The 18067-nt window shown below is 38.4% G+C and overlaps 1 protein-coding gene across 1 annotated transcript in view; it reads right to left on the bottom strand.

The window, feature by feature from the left end:
- UGGT2 (UDP-glucose glycoprotein glucosyltransferase 2) overlaps positions 1-17773 on the bottom strand; it is a 162014-nt gene extending 144241 nt beyond the window's left edge. The window contains exons 1-4 of the mRNA XM_070408745.1: positions 17622-17773; positions 13264-13346; positions 1132-1262; positions 562-674 (exon numbers count right to left, since the gene is read on the bottom strand). Coding sequence (XP_070264846.1) covers positions 562-674; positions 1132-1262; positions 13264-13346; positions 17622-17773 — 479 coding nt within the window. The remainder of the gene's footprint in view (positions 1-561; positions 675-1131; positions 1263-13263; positions 13347-17621) is intronic.
- Positions 17774-18067: the final 294 nt, after the last annotated feature.

Genomic DNA, 18067 nt, shown 5'->3' with positions numbered 1-18067 from the left:
TCAGGGTCAATCTTCAGGGCAATGTGGGGGTGGGGGGGGTCTCTGCTGGCACCTGCCTTGGCTGGCCTGGGGCCTGCAGGCTGGGGGCAGTTCCTGCGTTGAGCATCTGCCCCCTGGTGGTCAGTGTGCCTCATAGCGACTAGTTGTTCATCGGTCATTCTGCCATTTGGTTGATTTGCATATTAGTCTTTTATTATATAGGATTTTCTGTTTCTAAGGTACACATTCAGTTTATATTTAAAGAGATATAGTCCATATAAATCCATAGGTTCCATATGTTTATTGTTTATATAAAACATACCTATATTTTATGGCATTCTGGTATAATTTATACTCTAAAGTCAAAAGCTAATTAAGACAAAATACTGAAAGTACTTACATATGTTAGAAAAGGACTCAGACTCCCAGCTCATATATATTCCGTTTTTCAATATATAGCATATTCTTTAAAATATAATATCTTAGGATATTAAAATTTTGTATTATAAGAAATTTAGGCTATTTTGACCCTCAACTCTTTTCATAAATCACTTCTTTCACTAAAGGCTTTCATTAATTTACCTTGAAGTAGCCTTCTTCAGCAGCTTTTTAATCTCATTAATTTTACAGGTGTGTTTCTTATGGATAACCACAAATGCATCACAACCATCTGGTGGTGGCTCATCAGCTGCAATCTAAGATTTCAAAGATTATATTTAGCTACAGTAATTCATAATTACAATATGATTTTAAAAACTCACATTACTTTGATTATAATAACTCATCAACTACTATTAAGTTATTGCTCTAATTAAAGTAAGAAATATCTATATGCAGGCAGAATTAAATATTTTAACAAAATCAACTTTATAGTAGAAATATGTGCTTCAAAGCAGTTGAAAAGTTTCATCAAATTAAAATTATCTATATAGTTCATTTTAATGGTGACTTGTCCTCATAATACCCTTATCCCAAATAACTATAAAATTATATATCAATTATATTATAGTTAATGATAGCAATAATAAGCTATGGCACCAGATATGGTAAGTGTGTAGATCCTTTTGAATGGAAGATATTCACCCGAAGATAGATTCATGTACATTGTTAGCATGCTTCTTTGTCATAGATAGCTTGGGAATTTTTACATACCTGTTGAAACATCTGAATAGTTGGAGAGTATGCTCTTATAGAGAAAGCAAACTTTAAGAGATTGATATGTAAATTGTCTAAGAATTGTCCAGCTTTCTTCAGGATTAAGTTGTAATAAGAATAACCTGACTCTACAAAAACAATGCAAAAGAAAAGAATGTTAATATTTTTGTATTCAGCACATTGGCACATCTCTCTCACTGTAATGCTAAATTAATATCAAATAATCATATCTTTTTTATTGTTTAAAGTATTACATATGTCTCCTTTTCCCTCTATTAATACCCCCCCCCAGCCACTCCCACCCCAAGGGCAGGCCCCCCACCACCCGTGTCTGTGTCCATTGGTTATGCTAATATGCATGCATACAAGCCCTTTGGTTGATCTCTACCCGCCCCCCCCCACCCCTGTTCCCTGTCTCTTGTCTCTGGATCTATTTTTATTCATCAGTTAATCCTATATTTTTAAATATTTTTTATTGTTGATAATATTATAGATGTCTTCCATTGCCCCCCTCCTTCTGTCCAGCACCTTCTCAACCCCTCAGGTCGTCACAACCATATTGCCCATGTCCATGGGCTATGCATATCTATATCTACCTATCTCTCTCTCTCTCTCTCTCTCTCTCTCTCTTCCTCACTATATATATACATACATACATACATACACACACACACACACACACACGCATTAAAGTCCAGCAAACAGAACAGCAGAACGATCAGAACAACCAGAACGACCAGTGGCTATGGCGTGCACTGTGGCAGCCAACCAGCCTGATCCGGTCCCCAATCGGCCCCCAACACCCAGATCGGGGGTGGGGCCAGCCAGCCAACCAACCGCAGCCCCTCCCCCACTGGCCAAGCCCAATGGGCCCCCATTGGGGTGGGCCAGCCGGACCCCACCTGTGCACAAACTCATGCACCAGGCCTCTAGTAAGTATATAAGTTCTTTGGTTTATCTCTTATCTCTCCACCCCTACATGGAGATAAGTCAGTTTCTTCCATGCCTCCATGCTTTGGATTAATCATATCTTAAGTTTGGTTATGGATGGTGTTAGAGAAAATATCTCTATTTTAGTATGAACTTCATATGAATCTTCCAGTAAAGTCCAATAAATCAATATAAATCCAGGTGAAAATAAACTTGCCATTGAGTATTATGCTAAGTGATGTCAGCCAGACAGAGAAAGACAAGTTTCACATGATCTCACTCATATGTGGGATCTAATCAACAAAATAAACTGATAAACAAAATAGATCCAGAGACACAGAAGCAGACTGATGGAACAGACTGATGAATCTCAGAGGGAATGCAGGGAGAGGTGGGGGTGGGAAGAGATTAATCAAATAACTTATATGCATATATGCATATCCCATGGACACAGATAATAGTGTGGGAAAGGCCTGGGGGGGGACAGGTGCAAGATGGAGGGAGTCAATGTGGGGAAAAAGAGGACATCTGTAATACTTTCAACAATAAAGATGAATTTTTAAAAATCTATTTGGAAGATGTTAGTGTATCAGACCAATTCTAAGAATAGCACAAAAAATTAAAGAATATGACTGTTAGATCTTAAATTACATGTATGAATAGATTCAACTGATATTTAGTACACACAACAGTGTAATTAGTGTGTCCAGAACACTGTAGGAGACTGAACTTGAACCAGACCTTAAAGAATAAGAGAAATATCTTCTTGTCTGGAACAAACTAACTTGATACACTGATTCTCTCTTTTAAACTCACTCCAAAGATTTCAAAGGCAAAAAGGAGAAGGATGAATCCTACAATTTAATTAAAAAACTCTTGGACACTCCTGGGATGATAGAGATCATCTGAATAGGAGATGGCAGAAGAGAATGGCAGCCTAGAGTTGAAGAGAGCCTGGTGGCACTAATAGGAATAGCAGGAATAATACTATCGATTTTCACCCTTTTCTCTACACTGCCTTGGGTATAATCGTCTGCAGTATTGCCATTGTGTCAGAAAACTGCAGTACCGTTCCACTGCCAGCAAGAGGTGGTAAGGTAACAAGAGAGCAGCTCTAGGGTCAAGCTGGTACAGATATGTATAGTTTTTCCCCTGGACACTCCTTGGTCATTTTTTCTCTCCTGAACTCCTTGGCACTGGGTTACCAACTCATGGAAACTTCTCATACAAAAGAGCAGAGTTGGGGTAGATCCAGAGCAGCTACCCATAGGATGTGAAAAGGGAGGACAAAAGGGAATATAGCACAGACACTCTACATCTGAGAAAAGGATGACGATGCTGACTGGAATATACTTTAGTCAGTGGTTCTCAACCTTCTGGCCCTTTAAATACAGTTCCTCATGTTGTGACCCAACCATAAAATTATTTCCGTTGCTACTTCATAACTGTAATGTTGCTACTGTTATGAATCATAATGTAAATATCTGATATGCAGGATGGTCTTAGGTGACCCCTGTGAAAGGGTCGTTCGACCGCCAAAGGGGTCGCGACCCACAGGTTGAGAACCACTGCTTTAGGTTAAGCAAAAGATTGGATTATTTGTTGCTATGTTTATTACTTGTTCAAAAGGTGCTGAACTCTTGATTCTCAGTTCCTCTTCTTCCCACAACTCATTCAGGATGCAGGTGTCTGGCCTTCTATGTTGCCCCATGAGAACTGGAGCTCAGAGAATCAGCACAAATATATAGACACTGGTTACTGATTTTGTTTTGAATAGTAAAGTCTTTTGTTTCTGATCCAGGAGTCTTATGTCTTCTGTCAGCATCCATGAAACTAATCTGTTAGCTTGCAAGTAAGGTAAAACTCAGATCCTTTATACCATTTGACAGATTTGACAACAAAGATGGAATGTTAAGAGACATGGATTTTAGAGGAGAAAAAATCCATCTCATGGGCCAATTAACAGAATTTGAGGGAAATCCTTGTAAACTGATAGTGGACATGTTGACAAAATTGTATGGCCATCAGGAAATAAATGGTCCTCCAATTTGTTGCCTATTAGTGAAATGAAAATAAGGAGGAGGTTACAGGCCAAGAACTAGGCAGTAGATTCAAAGGCATTTGCTCAAATGTTTTAGTTGTTAACTCTCCTCCATACAAGTGGACTTCTTTACCAATTGTTTTGTCAGTTTAAAGTACACACTACTGTGACAACAAGTACAAAGACCTGTCTTGGGTTAGAGAAGGTTCTTCAAACAACAGAGATGCATAGTTACACTGAGTGAGAAAGGAAGGAAATTTGTGAACACTGTAGTCAGAAGGATTCAAAATCATTAAAACTTTAGATTGCCAGGCAGATGAGGGATGAAGTACAAAACTTAGAATTATAACCACCTTATGATTCAACAACTCCTACAGGCAATCTTAGATCCTTTCTAAGATGACAGTAAAAAGTCTCAGAGTTATTGCAATGGATCCTGGCTGACAAAAAGCATCTACAGCATACTCAGGAGATTTCTCTTGGTAAGTTATAAAGTCTTTCAGCTCTGATCCAGGAGTCTCATGTCTCGTAACTTATAACTGTCTGATGCTTGAAACTGTGGGAAGCTAAGTAGGGTAAGTAGGGTAAAAATCTTGGCCTCTTTATAGTTTTTGAGAAAAAGTTCAGAAATGAGATGACTAAAACAGGAAGCTATAAAAATTGTTCTGAAAGAACTGAGGAAAGAACAAGAAAAAATACTAGAAAATAGAGGCTAAATTAGAAGCAACACAAGAGTAATAAGATGTCATGGAAGACAGAAAAAGAAACAGAGAAAAAGGGGAAATGTGAAGAAAAATAAATAGAAATAGAAAAAGAGCAGGAAACAGAAAACTCTCCAGAATTAAAAGGAGTAATGAAACTACGTATCTAAGAATAAAGACTCAATGGTCAGCATGCAACATTGTTGGTAAAACTCTAAAGTTAAAAATCTAAAGTACTAGTATATTTATTTACCCTTTGGGACAGCATGGATGGACCTGGAAAATATTATGCTAAGTGAAATAAGCCAATCTGAGAAAGACAAATAACATACAATCTCACTTATTTGTGGAATCTAATGAACAAAATGAACTGACCAACAAAGTGAGACCTAAAGCATGGAGGCATGGAACATACCTTGATGTGGGGTTGGGGGGACAAGAAAAGATAAACTAAAGAACTTACATACTTATATGCATAGCCCATGGACACGGGCAATAGGGTGGTGAAGACCTGGGGGGATGGGTAGGGTTGGGAGGAGGGAAGTAAAGGGGGTGGAAATGGGAGATATCTGTAATACTATCAGTAATAAAAAATATATTTTTTAAAAAATCTAAGGTATAAAATTCACACATACACAGTTATGTATGTGAATAGCTCAATGCCACTATTTCCAGGAGTTATTTTTTTTAAATATATTTTTATTGATTTTGGAGAGGAAGGGAAAGAGAAACATCAATGATGAGAGAGAATCATTATTCTGCACACTCCACACTGGGGATCGTGCAACTTGGACACGTGCCCTGATTGGGAATTGAACCGTGACCTCCTGGTTCATAGGTCAACGCTCAACCACTGAGCCACTCTGGCTGGACCACAGGAGTTATTTATGAGGCATCAACTAGAAAGCAAATTGTATATAATTAAGAAATAACTTCAAAATAAGCCTAATTAAGGAGTTAAGATTTACAGAAGACTATGTAAATGTTGTATGCTCTGGAAATGTAGAACAATGTACCACCAACAAAAATGCAACAAAGGGAAAACTAAGGGGAAAGTAAAGTAAGCTCAGTTATTTCTATAAATATTAACTGGGAATAAAAGGATATCACTGAAGCCAACAAATCAAGTAGTAGAAGCTAACATATACTTAAGAATACAAAGATAGAGACTAAAAATATTTGTGAACAAAATCAGATGGTGGTGAGGGGAACACTAGCTATTTCACTACTACTTGTATGGTACTAAGACAATACCTAAAGAAAGTGGAGGTTAACAACTCAGGGGCTTCACACATTATCCCTTTGGCATGAAATGCAGGAGGGTAGAGGGTGCATGTTTGGCTAACTCCTATTCAGCAAACCTTAGTTTAAATATATGAAGCCCTATGTTCATAGCAGCGCAGTTTACAATAGCTAAGATCTGAAAAGTGTCCATCAGATGAGTGAATAAAAAAGATGTGGTACATTTACACAATGGAATACTATGCGGCTGTAAAGAAGAAGGAACTCTTCCCATTTGCAACAGCACGGATGGACCTGGAGAGTATTATGCTAAGCGAAATAAGCCAGTCAGAGAAAGATTATCACATGTTCTCACTCATGTTTTGAAATTAATGAACAAAATAAACTGATGAACAAAATAAATGCAGAGACAAAGAACCATGGAACAGACTGATGAATTTCAGAGGGAAGGTGGGAGTGCGGATGGGGGAGAGATTAACAGGGGAACTTATATGCATGTATGCATAGCCCATGGACACAGACAATTATGTGGTAAAGGCCTCGGAGGAGCGAGTGCCAGGTGGAGGAGGTCAATGGAAAAAAAAATGCAAAGGGGACATCTGTAATACTTTCAGTAATAAAGATTTTTTTTTTAAAGTCATTTGCTTTGGAAGAGTTTCCCAAGTCTAGATCCTATTACATACTCTGACAGAACTCTACATCAAGCATGTCAAACTCGCGGTCAGCGGGCCCCATGCCTTGGCCTGCCAGCCGCTAGTTTGACATGCTTGCTCTACACTATCTCTGGTTCAAATCTCAAAAGTGTAACTGAAAATTAATTGTATAATTATTTGTTTAATGCTGTTCTTCCCATTAAGCTATAAACTATGAAAACAAATATTTTCTAGACTTTCAATTATACCTTTTTTACTCCTAGCATATAAAACAGGCAGTTAATACATTTCTAGAATTAATATTTTTTTTCTTTTTTTTTAAATATTTTATTGATTTTTTACAGAGAGGAAGGGAGAGAGATAGAGAGTTAGAAACATCGATGAGAGAGAAACATCGATCAGCTGCCTCCTGCACATCCCCCACTGGGGATGTGCCCGCAACCCAGGTATATGCCCTTGACTGGAATCGAACCTGGGACCTTTCAGTCCGCAGGCCGACGCTCTAGCCACTGAGCCAAACCGGTTTTGGCTAGAATTAATATTTAAGAAATGAATAGGTCTCTTCATTGTAGGCAATAATACATTGCTAATCCAGTAATTTTATTTTATTAATTAATTTTTACAAGCAAAAGCTCACTCATATGTGAAATCTAATGAACAAAATAAACTAACAGAATAGAAACAGACTCATAGAGAACAAACTGACAACAGTCAGAGTGCTACAGTATAACTAGCTAGTTATTAAATAGTAATAACAGGAAGAAAGCAAAGACTATCGTAAGCATGGTCTTCACCAGGAGCTTCAACTTCACATTCCCCAGGGGAACCACAGGTCCATTCCTTGCAGATCACTGGGGAAAGGGATCAAACAAAAGGGAAGATGGGCACATGCACAGTGAAGTCGGGGTAACATAGAGAAGGTGCTTGCCTGTTTAGCCCGGGGAACAAAGCTTATTGGCTAGAAGGGCAGAGCCACTGCAAGCATGCGAAATCCTGAAATGTTAAGTGTTAAGCTCCTAGTTATAACCCCGAGACAAAGAGTTCTCACTCTCTTGTTCCTCTTGCTTTGCTCCTGCTTCCTTGCACTCATTTGCTCCATGACCCACGCTAGCCTGCCATGTGGCTCTAGAACAGTGGTTCTCAACCTTGGCTGCACATTAGAATCACCTGGGAATCTTTTTAAAATCCTGATTTCTGGGCCTCATCCTCCGGAAATTCTGTTTCTTTGTTACTAATGTTGTGGCCCCACCCCATAACCCCATAACAAAGAAACAGAATTTCCGGAGGATGAGGCCCAGAAATCAGGATTTTAAAAAGATTCCCAGGTGATTCTAATGTGCACCAAGGTTGAGAACCACTGCTCTAGAAGCACATGCAATGGACTGCAGCTGGGAACACAAGCTACGCTAGCCAGATGCTGGATTGGATTGTGCTTTAATATGGAGCAATGGCTCTGGGCAATGGCTTTGATATTAGCTCTGCTGAAGACACAGCAGGACTTCTTCCATGGCGAAATGGAGATGGGACCTCCAGAGGGAAACCCTCTTAGAGTTACATCATCAATAGAGCTTTCTCCAACATACCTCATCCTCCCGTGGGGACCTCATGAAATTCTTATTCCCGCGGCACCCCAAGAGCTCACCAGTAACAGGTAGGGACACAGAGGACACACCACAGATAACAAGAGGGAAGGGGGGTGGGGGTTCATGGCTGGGAGAAAAAGGTGAAGGGATTAAGCAAAAACCAAAGTGTTAAAATGTTCAGTAAAGGGGTTAGGGGGAGGTATAAGAGGGTACAGGGGATAAAAATGGAGATGGAAGAAGACTTGACTTGGGGTGGTGAATACATAATATAATATACAGATGATGTATTATAGAACTGTACAACTGAAACCTATATAATTTTATTAACCAATGTCACCCCAATAAATTCAATTTAAAAAACTTATTTAGAAAGTCACAGAGGTAGAAGAAGTGAGTCTTAGACAAAATGGGCTCAGGAAACAAGTTACAGAGACAAAAAAGGACCCTTGGAGCTCAGAAGAAAGAGAAGTCAAGGAAAACATGCCTGGGGAAGAGGAAGAGGCTCAGGCATGCCAGGTGTGTACTGAAAATATTGGGGGAATACTTTGATAAGTATATGACTGTTTAATGACTATACTGTACACCTGAAACTAATATAAAATACTGATTGTAAACTGTACTTGAAAAGTAATTAAAAAATTGAAATGATCTCTACAAAGACGTAATAGCTATAGAACCAACAAGAAAATAGTCAAAATTAATGAATAATATAACTTAAATAAGACTACATCAGTCAAAAGGGTTTTAGTCACCCATGAAAACAGAGAAGAGTCAACAAAAATAAATGTAAGTAGTGCCTGAAAACAGACATCAAATTCTGTCAAGGTCACTGGTAAGGTTGTCTCTAATATAGTGAAAGATGTAGGACTCAGCTGTTTAGAAAAAATAGACACTAATTTAGGCTTAACTAACAAGTTCATCCCAATCAAGAGATGGATGCATTGGACTATTTCAGCTGATGTTTTAAAATAACTAAATCCTTGCTCACCAACAAACCTGTTAATAATGTTATCCTTTCAATAGCCTTCCTTTATCCACAACTTCACCTTTTACCTGAATTGGCCAATTGGCAATACACATACATCACACTCATCTTAAAAAAAAAAAAAAAAAAAAGCAGCAGCCTCACAGTCAACTTCTGATTCATCTTATTCACTTCATACTTGATCTTAAAAGATTGAACAATACCTATTTCTACATACTCACCTCTACTCATTCTTCAATCTACTGTAGTTTTTTTATTTTAAACAATATATTTTTATTGATTTCAGAGAGGAAGGGAGAGGACAAGATATAGAAACATCAATGATGAGAGAGAATCATTGATTGGCTGCCTCCTGCATGCCCCCAACCGGGGATGGAGCCTGCAACCCTGGACATGTGCCCTGACCAGGAATTGAACAGTGACCACCTGGTTCATAGGTCAATGCTCAACCACTGAACCACACTGGCTGGGCAACCTACTGTAGTTTTGATTATTATAACAGTGAAATTGCTCTCACCAACGTCACCAAAATTTTTCTGTTGTTAAAGCTTAATATTCATATTACTTGATCTGTCTATAGCATTTGATAACATCTATCATTTACCATCTAATATTCTCCTGGCTTTCATGACATCACATTTTCTAAGTTTTCACCTACTCCCACAGGTATTTCTTAGACCAGTGGTTCTCAACCTTCCTAATGCCGCGACCGACCCTTTAATACAGTTCCTCATGCTGTGGTGACCCCCAACCATAAAATTATTTTCGTTGCTACTTCATAACTAATTTTGCTACTGTTACGAATCGTAATGTAAATATCTGATATGCAGGATGTATTTTCATTGTTACAAATTGAACATAATTAAAGCATAGCGATTAATCACAAAAACAATATGTAATTATATATGTGTTTTCCGATGGTCTTAGGCGACCCCTGTGAAAGGGTCATTCAACCCCCAAAGGGGTCACGACCCACAGGTTGAGAACCGCTGCCTTAGACTCTATTGGGTGTTCATCCTCTGGTTCAACATTGGTGTTATTCAGGGTTCTGCCCTGGGGACATATTTTTTCTCATTCTATACCTTCTCTCTATAACTGCAATTACTCTCTTGATATTGATAACTCCCAAATTCTACACTTTAGCCTAGTTTTTTTTTTCTAATTTTTTTTAGCTAAAGTAGACTAGATTGCTTACTCATATATCAGCTTACTGGATATTTTCACTTGGATATTCCACAGGCATTTCAAATGTAATACATCCAAACTGGAATCATCATCTTATCCCAAACCTGATTCTCAGTTACAAGTCACTGAGTTAGGAATATCATAACAAAATAGTATCATAAAATCTTTTCCATTAAAATATAAAAGCAACTTTAGTGTAGACACTATTAAAATATTCAAGCACTTTGAGAATGAGAACCTTATATGCTGAACACATGAAGAAATAAAAATAAATATGGACTTTGGAGTCAAGTAAACCTTCACTGACATTCCCAACTCACCATACAAAACTACATAGGTTAGCTAACTGATGCCACTTTAATCTTCAGGCATAAATATAAAACTCTGTGGCAGAACTATGTGAAATGTTTTTAAAAACAGGCAAGTCAAAGATTAAAAAGTCTTAATTTACTGGCACATAAGGTAAAGTGTTCTCATTAAATGGCATGAAACTAGCACCTACACTCAAAGTGTTCAAATGTTCAGTATTTATAACTTGTTTAATCAAGGAGATTATCAGAATTATTCTTCAGTAAAGAGTATTTAGAGGGTCTCATGAAGATTCAACAACCTAAAAAATTACAAGTAATCAAGGATTTGAAATATTTCCTCTAGAATAACATCTTGAAGACAAATCTGGTAAAACCTGATAGTTAACATACTTCATTCCTCATATATACCATTCTTTGCCACACCTAACAACGTTGAAATAATGCAACATACCCATTTCACTCTCACCATTATAAATCAGCTCAACAGAGTCATATTTTCAGTGTAATTCTTATTTAATACAATTCATTTTAAGTTCAACCCTCACATATACATGCCTCCTATAATATAAGCTGGAAGTAGAACTTAGGTATTCCTGAGCTTGTATGCCAACTTTTTAATGATGTGCCATCAGATTGTCCAGGTATTTTGTTTCATTTAGCTATAAAATATGCTGATATATCTAAGCAACTTGAAATAATAGTTCAATATTTACAAGAATAATTTTCAAGATAGCTTCTTTCATGAAAAATGGTGCTGAATAAGGCATAAAGTATGTAGTGAGAACAATATATCTGGGATAGATACACTGTGGATTTTAAATGAGTATCTGGAAGTGGTGTTAGATTGTTTAACTATCATGAAAACTTGCCATATTATTTTAGCCTTTTTTTACCTCAATTCGCAAAACTAAAATTACCAGAACAAATACAAAGTCAACAATTTCCCAATCATTTGAAAATAGACTTCTAAGTGGTCACAGTTCCTCTGTGCATTCCACTCCTGCCTCTTTTCTCCCTTCTTCATCACCAGGCTAAATCCTATCACCCAAATTCAATTCCTGCATTCACCACTGGAAAGGCTGTCCGGATGTCTCAGAAATATTGACTAGGTACCTTTTTTTATACATTATCATGTATCCCTCCTAAAGCTCTTATCACCTCACAGAATACTTAGCTGTTTTGCTGTCTTCTGCATTGTATTATGGAGGTTCAAATAACATGTCACATTTATTCATCTTTATATTCCCTGTATCTAAAGCAATACCTAGCTTCTCTTGACTCAAATGATTATTAAATAATGAATTGAAGCAAATGTTTTTGAAGTGCAAATTACTTGTTTTTGGAAATATTTCAGTTTAAGATATCATCAAAGGCATGTCTGCTCTATTTTTGAAACCTAGCTCATGAAATCATAAAATTGTTGAACTTCACCATCACATGAGCCAAATAGTCTCCAGTAAATGAACATTTAAAACATTTTAAACTGTTCTTTACCTTACATTTATTCAGGAATAAAATAATAAACTATTTAATTACTGTAGTAAGATGCTTTCTCTAAGTCTGAAAGGCTAAAGAATTCCCTCCTGAGTGATTCCATGTTAATATCTTTATATTCTTTGTAGAGACAGGAAAATAACCATTCTTTATAATAATAAGTAACCTTTTAGCCCCTGCTGCTAAAACCTAAATTCAGTTTATTAAATCTACTGACCTTCCCTAAGAAACACATTAATAAACACTTGTTCATTCTAAAGATACAAGTATATATAAATAGATATATAATCTCATATATATTTAAAAAGTAGAAATGCCTAACTCCATTTTCTAGACAGTGAAATGAAAGCATACTAGTTCCCTGATTTTTGATGGTAAGTATTGAAAATCTCTTGAAAAGTTTGAGTATTTTGGCAAAAAAAATCAATATTACTATATGCAAAACTAATACTATTTCAAATAAATCTACGTAAAAAGCAAAACAATTTAAAAATTTCTGTTTCTTCTTGATTATAATGAATTATGCAAACATTGCTAATTATATGATATTTTTTTAAATCCTCACCTGAGGATTTTTTTTAATTGGTTTTTAGAGAAAGAGAGAGGAAGGGAGGAAGGGGAAAAGGGAGGGAGGGAGAGAGAGAAACATCGATGTGTGAGAGAAACATCGATCAGTTGCTCTTGTACATGCCCAACCAGGGATCGAACCCTAAACCTAAGATGTGCCCTGATCAGAAATCGAACCTACAACCTTTTGGTATATAGGATAATGCTCTAACCAACTGATCTATCTGGCCAGGGCTGAGCTTTCTTTTATTAAAGAATTAAAGGTTTATATTTTTGGAAATGGATGCTTAAAACAGTTTTCATTAAAACATCTTTCAAACTTAATATTCAGATTTATTGATCCCATTAATCATTTACACTTAACCTTTATCATTAAATATATCCAAAGTGTGCACATAAATACAAATCTTACCAGTTAAAATATGCACATGACATACCTCTTTGCTTATAAATTGCTAATTCTTTTACGGTGTCCAAAAACTGCCAAAATTTTTCATTACTTTCTTCTGCCATAAATTCACTATTAAAAAATAAAAGTAATCAGTTAATAAATGAAAATAAAAAAAGTGGTTTAGATACTATAAACTATACTTTAGAACCAAATTATAACTTACGGTAAAAACAAACAAAATAAACAAAATTAATGTCAAGTTGCTGATTTCTACTTATCATAATGCAGAAAGAGAGCAAATTGATGATTCTTACCTGAGATATCATTCTCAACTACAGGTACATACTCATAACCAGAACAGACTGCATAAAAAATTATTTTTGGTTTTTCCTCATTATTAGCTACAACTAAAATATGGATTATTTATTTTGTTTCTCCATGTGAAATAGTACTAAGAAGTATAATTTTAAAGTAATGAAAAAGTATTTTTAAAATAAAAAGTAAAAAAGAAAAAAACAAAAAATTGCCTGTCTTGCACAAAAACTGGTTTTATGAACACTTTTAAAATCATGTATAATTTTTAATTTGCTACTTATTTGTGCAGACAATTTTTTATTATTTAAAACAGATAATATCTTCATAAAAAATTAATAGGAAGAAGTTGATGTATTGCATTGAGTATTTGGCCTTGAAGCCTAAAGAAACTTCCATTTTTATACAGATGGTAGGTAAAAAACAAAACAAAACAAAACAAAAGGCCAAAGCCAATAAAACCTTTTGGAAATAATGAAATAAGTGACAGGCTATTCACTCCTATTTAGAACAAAGCACAAAAAACCTGAAACAAATAGATTTAACTATTTAAACTAGAAAGGAAACAGTCACCAAACAGATGGTAAAGATTCTTTGTTAGTCCTCTCCCCTCCCCCCCCCAACCCCCGACGCCACCTCCGTTAGTAAACTTAAACTAGCATGTAATATAAATGGAAAGTATTTAAGGCATCAAACACACATGCAGAGGAACTAATTCTTGTGAATCTGAGATGGTCACTAAATGGAGAAAAGGAGGTCGATAAAACTGATTAATCCATCAACATAAACATGGCAAGCATATACAATTCTTTTTCATTTTATATATTTATTAAATTGATTGGGGTGACACCGGTCAACATGAAGCATAGACATTTAAAGCATTAAGTAACTTCAAAACAACTCTTGTTATTAATGGTGTCCAACTCACAATGGCATAAAAAAAAAGAAGATAAAAGCAGAGGAAACAACTGGAACACTAAACAGAATATACCTGAAAGGGCAGGGGTGCTACAAAACCGTAAGTAAAGTGAGGAGCAACACTTAATACCTAATTGACTTGACCAAACAACTGCAGACATGCTCATACTGTGCAATCATAGGAAAAAGACTTCTAATATATGCCAGAATTTGTACATCTAAGCATGAACCTTCAAAGTGATTACCTTAAGAAAATATTCACTTACACTCATTTACTCAATATATATCACTGCTCTAAGCACTTTTGGAACTGTTCTAGAATTACTTTCAGGAGCAAAATGCCAGTAACTCATCATTAATCTCAGAGAAGTAAATATCCTAGAGAGCCCTCTAAATCAGCTCCTCACCTTCCGAAAGACATTACCTTTGGTCAAAGGTTTAAAAAGAGAATAACCAAAGTAATCTTGAGAAAGAAGAACAAAGCTAGAGATAGCATGCTGCCTGATTTCTAACTATATTACAAACTTAAAATAATCAAAACAGTATGATATTGGCATAAAAACAGACAAAGATCAATGGACCAGAACTGAGAGCCCAGAAATAAGCCCAGGCATATACAGGGGTAGACAAAAGTAGATTTATAGTTGTGAGTATGCTAAACAGAGTTTATTCTTATATTATTATTAATTATTATATTACTTATATTACAACTGTAAACCTACTTTTGCCAACCCTTGTATGGTAAGCTAACTTATGACAAAGGAGCCAACCAAAGGGAGAAGAACAGTCTCTTCAATTAGTGATGTTGAGACAACTGAACAGCCACTCACAAAAGAATGAAACTGGATCACTGTTTTACCCCATACACAGAAATTGACTCAAATGGATTAAAGACTTGAACATAAAACATGAAACCATAAAACTTTTAGGAAATAAACCCATGAGCTGTAAGCTCCTTACCATTGGTCTTGGTGATTTTTTTGGATTTGATACTAAAAGCAAAGGCAACAAAAGCAAAAGTAAACACATGGGACTACATCTGCACAACAAAGGAAATCATCAACAAAATGAAAAAGCAATCTACTGAATGGGAGACAATATTTGCAAGTCATGTATCTGATAAGGGTTTAATACCTAAAATATATTAATAATTCATACAACTCCACATAAAAAACAACAACAAGCAAGCCAATTAAAAAATGGTCAGAGGATCTGATAGACATTTTTTCCAAAGACATACAGATGGCCAACAGGGACGTGAAAAGGTGCTTAACGTCATTAATCACCAGGAAAATGCAAATCAAAACCACAATGAGATACCTCACACCTGTAATACAATAGCTATCATTAAAAAGACAAGAGATAAATGTTGGCAAGGATGTGGAGAAAAAAGAACCCTTGTACAAGGTTGGTGGGAATGTAAATCAATGCAGCCACTATGGAAAAGAGCATGGAGGTTGCTCAAAAAATGAAAACTAGAACTACCATAAGATCCAGCATGTCCACTTTTGGGTATCCAAAGGAAAAACACTAACTCAAATAGATATATGCAGCCCTATATTGACAACAGCCAGTTGTCCACAGATGGATGAATGGATGAAGAAATTGTGGTATATATGTGCAATGAAAAATTATTCAGCAATAAAAAAAAAAGAAGCCCAGCAGGTGTTGCTCAGTGGTTGGGTGTACACCCATGAACCAGGTCAAGGTTCAATTCCTGATCAGGGCACATACCCAGGTTGCCCACTTGATCTCCAGTAGAGGGGTGTGCAGAAGGCAGCCATATCAATGATTCTCTCTCATCTTAGATATTTCTATCCTCTCCCTCTCCCTTTCTCTTTCTGAATATCATTAAAAAACATAAAAAGGAATTCTAGTGCCCTGGCCTGTTTGGCTCAATGGATAGAGCCTCAGCCTTCGGACTGAAAGGTCCCAGGTTGGAATCTGGTCAAGGGCACATGCCCAGGTTGCGGGCTGATCCCCAGTAGGGGGCGTGCAGGAGGCATCAATCAATGATTCTCATCATTGATGTTTCTATCTCTCTCTCCCTCTCCCTTCCTCTCTGAAATCAATAAAAAATATATTTTTTTTAAAAAGAAATTCTGCTATTTGGTACAAAATGGCTGGACCGTTGGGGCACTATGCTAAATTAAATCAGACAGAGCAAGACAAATATTGTATCACCTCATTTATGTGCGAAATTCCCCCTCCTCCAAATAGAGAACAGATGGGGGGTGGGGGGTGTGCAGGTGAGTGAAATGGGTGAAGTTGGTCAAAAGGTACAAACTTTCCGTTATAATTCAAGGAACGTAAGGTACAGCATGGTGACTCTAGTTACCACTGAACTTCATATTGAAAACCGCTGAGAGATCGTAAAAAGGTCTCATCACAACAAAAAAATGTTGTAACTCTGGTGACATGTTAACTAGACTCATTGTGGTGATCACAATCCATACAAATAGCAAATCATTATGCTGCACATCTGAAACTAATGGAATGCTAAATGTCGATTATAAAAGAACTGGTTTCGTTTCTCACATATGCAGTGTGGTGCGGGGTGATGGACTCTCTTTTCAGGACCATAACCTCTTGCTTTGGTGGACCGACGAAAGTCATCGGCATGAAAACTTCACGCTGCCTAAAGAACCTTGAAATTCTGTTTACTGGAATGCTAAGGGCAAAACTGAAGAGCAACAAGTGTTGTGTCTGCAGAGTAAACGACCCCGTACGAGCCGACGCCAGGGGAGGAGGTCCGGGAGGAAGAAGGCGGGGCGCCCCGCCCACCTGGGGCCTCAGGTCGGCTTCATGGAAAGACCTGCCCGCGTTCATTGAGGGGCTGGCAGCGAACGCTCCACGCCACCATCCATTCTTCTTCTCTTCCCCCCTTTCGTAAATGTTAAGAAATCCCAAACGCATTAGCAGAAATCCGACGTTTTAAAATTCGCGGGCGAGGCAAAGTCTCAACTGCGGGTGGGGGGTGGGGGTGGGGGTGGGGGAAGGCATTGCAAACGAGCGCGGCGCAGGGTGGCGGGGAGGCGGGGAAGAGGCGATGCTCCGAGGGCCCGGCACCAGGGCGCCCGGAGCGGCGGGGCGAGGGCGGCTCCGAGCAGCCGTCAGGCCCCGGCGCCCCCGGCCCCGCCGGTCCGCCCTCCGCGCGGGCCCAGCCGCACCCACCTGGCTTCCAGCAGCAGCGGGGTCTCCGGCCACTTGGCGGCCAAGCGAGCCGTCACCGCCTTGGACGCGGAGGCCGTCCCGGAGCGGAGCAGCGGGAGCCACAGCAGCGCGTAGCCCAGCAGCAGCGGCGCCGCGTCGGCCGCCTTCCCCATGACGCGGAGAGGGACGTGCGAGCCGCTCGAACCCGGAGCCGCTAGCCCGCAGACGCCACGCGATGGCCAGCTCCTCCCGGCGCGCCGGCGCCCACTTCCGGTGGGGGGAGCTCGCGTCCGTTACTCGGACCGGGCCTGGCGGGTGCAGGGCGCATGCGCGGCCGGGTGTCCCGGGCGGGCTGCCTCGGAGGGACCCGAGCCACGTAGAGGCTGGCGGTGCTGGAATGCGGAGCCGCATGGCTGGTGCTCGGGAGGGGCCGTGACGGGTCCCCCGACAGAAGACAGACCGCCTGT

The sequence above is a fragment of the Myotis yumanensis genome, unplaced genomic scaffold (assembly GCF_028538775.1).
Source record: "Myotis yumanensis isolate MYYU_CA2020_CCGP unplaced genomic scaffold, mMyoYum1.0.hap1 SCAF_3, whole genome shotgun sequence".
Classification (NCBI taxonomy): domain Eukaryota; kingdom Metazoa; phylum Chordata; class Mammalia; order Chiroptera; family Vespertilionidae; genus Myotis; species Myotis yumanensis.
The sequence above is the reverse complement of the archived record's forward strand: the minus strand, read 5'-3'. Positions and strand labels throughout refer to the sequence as shown.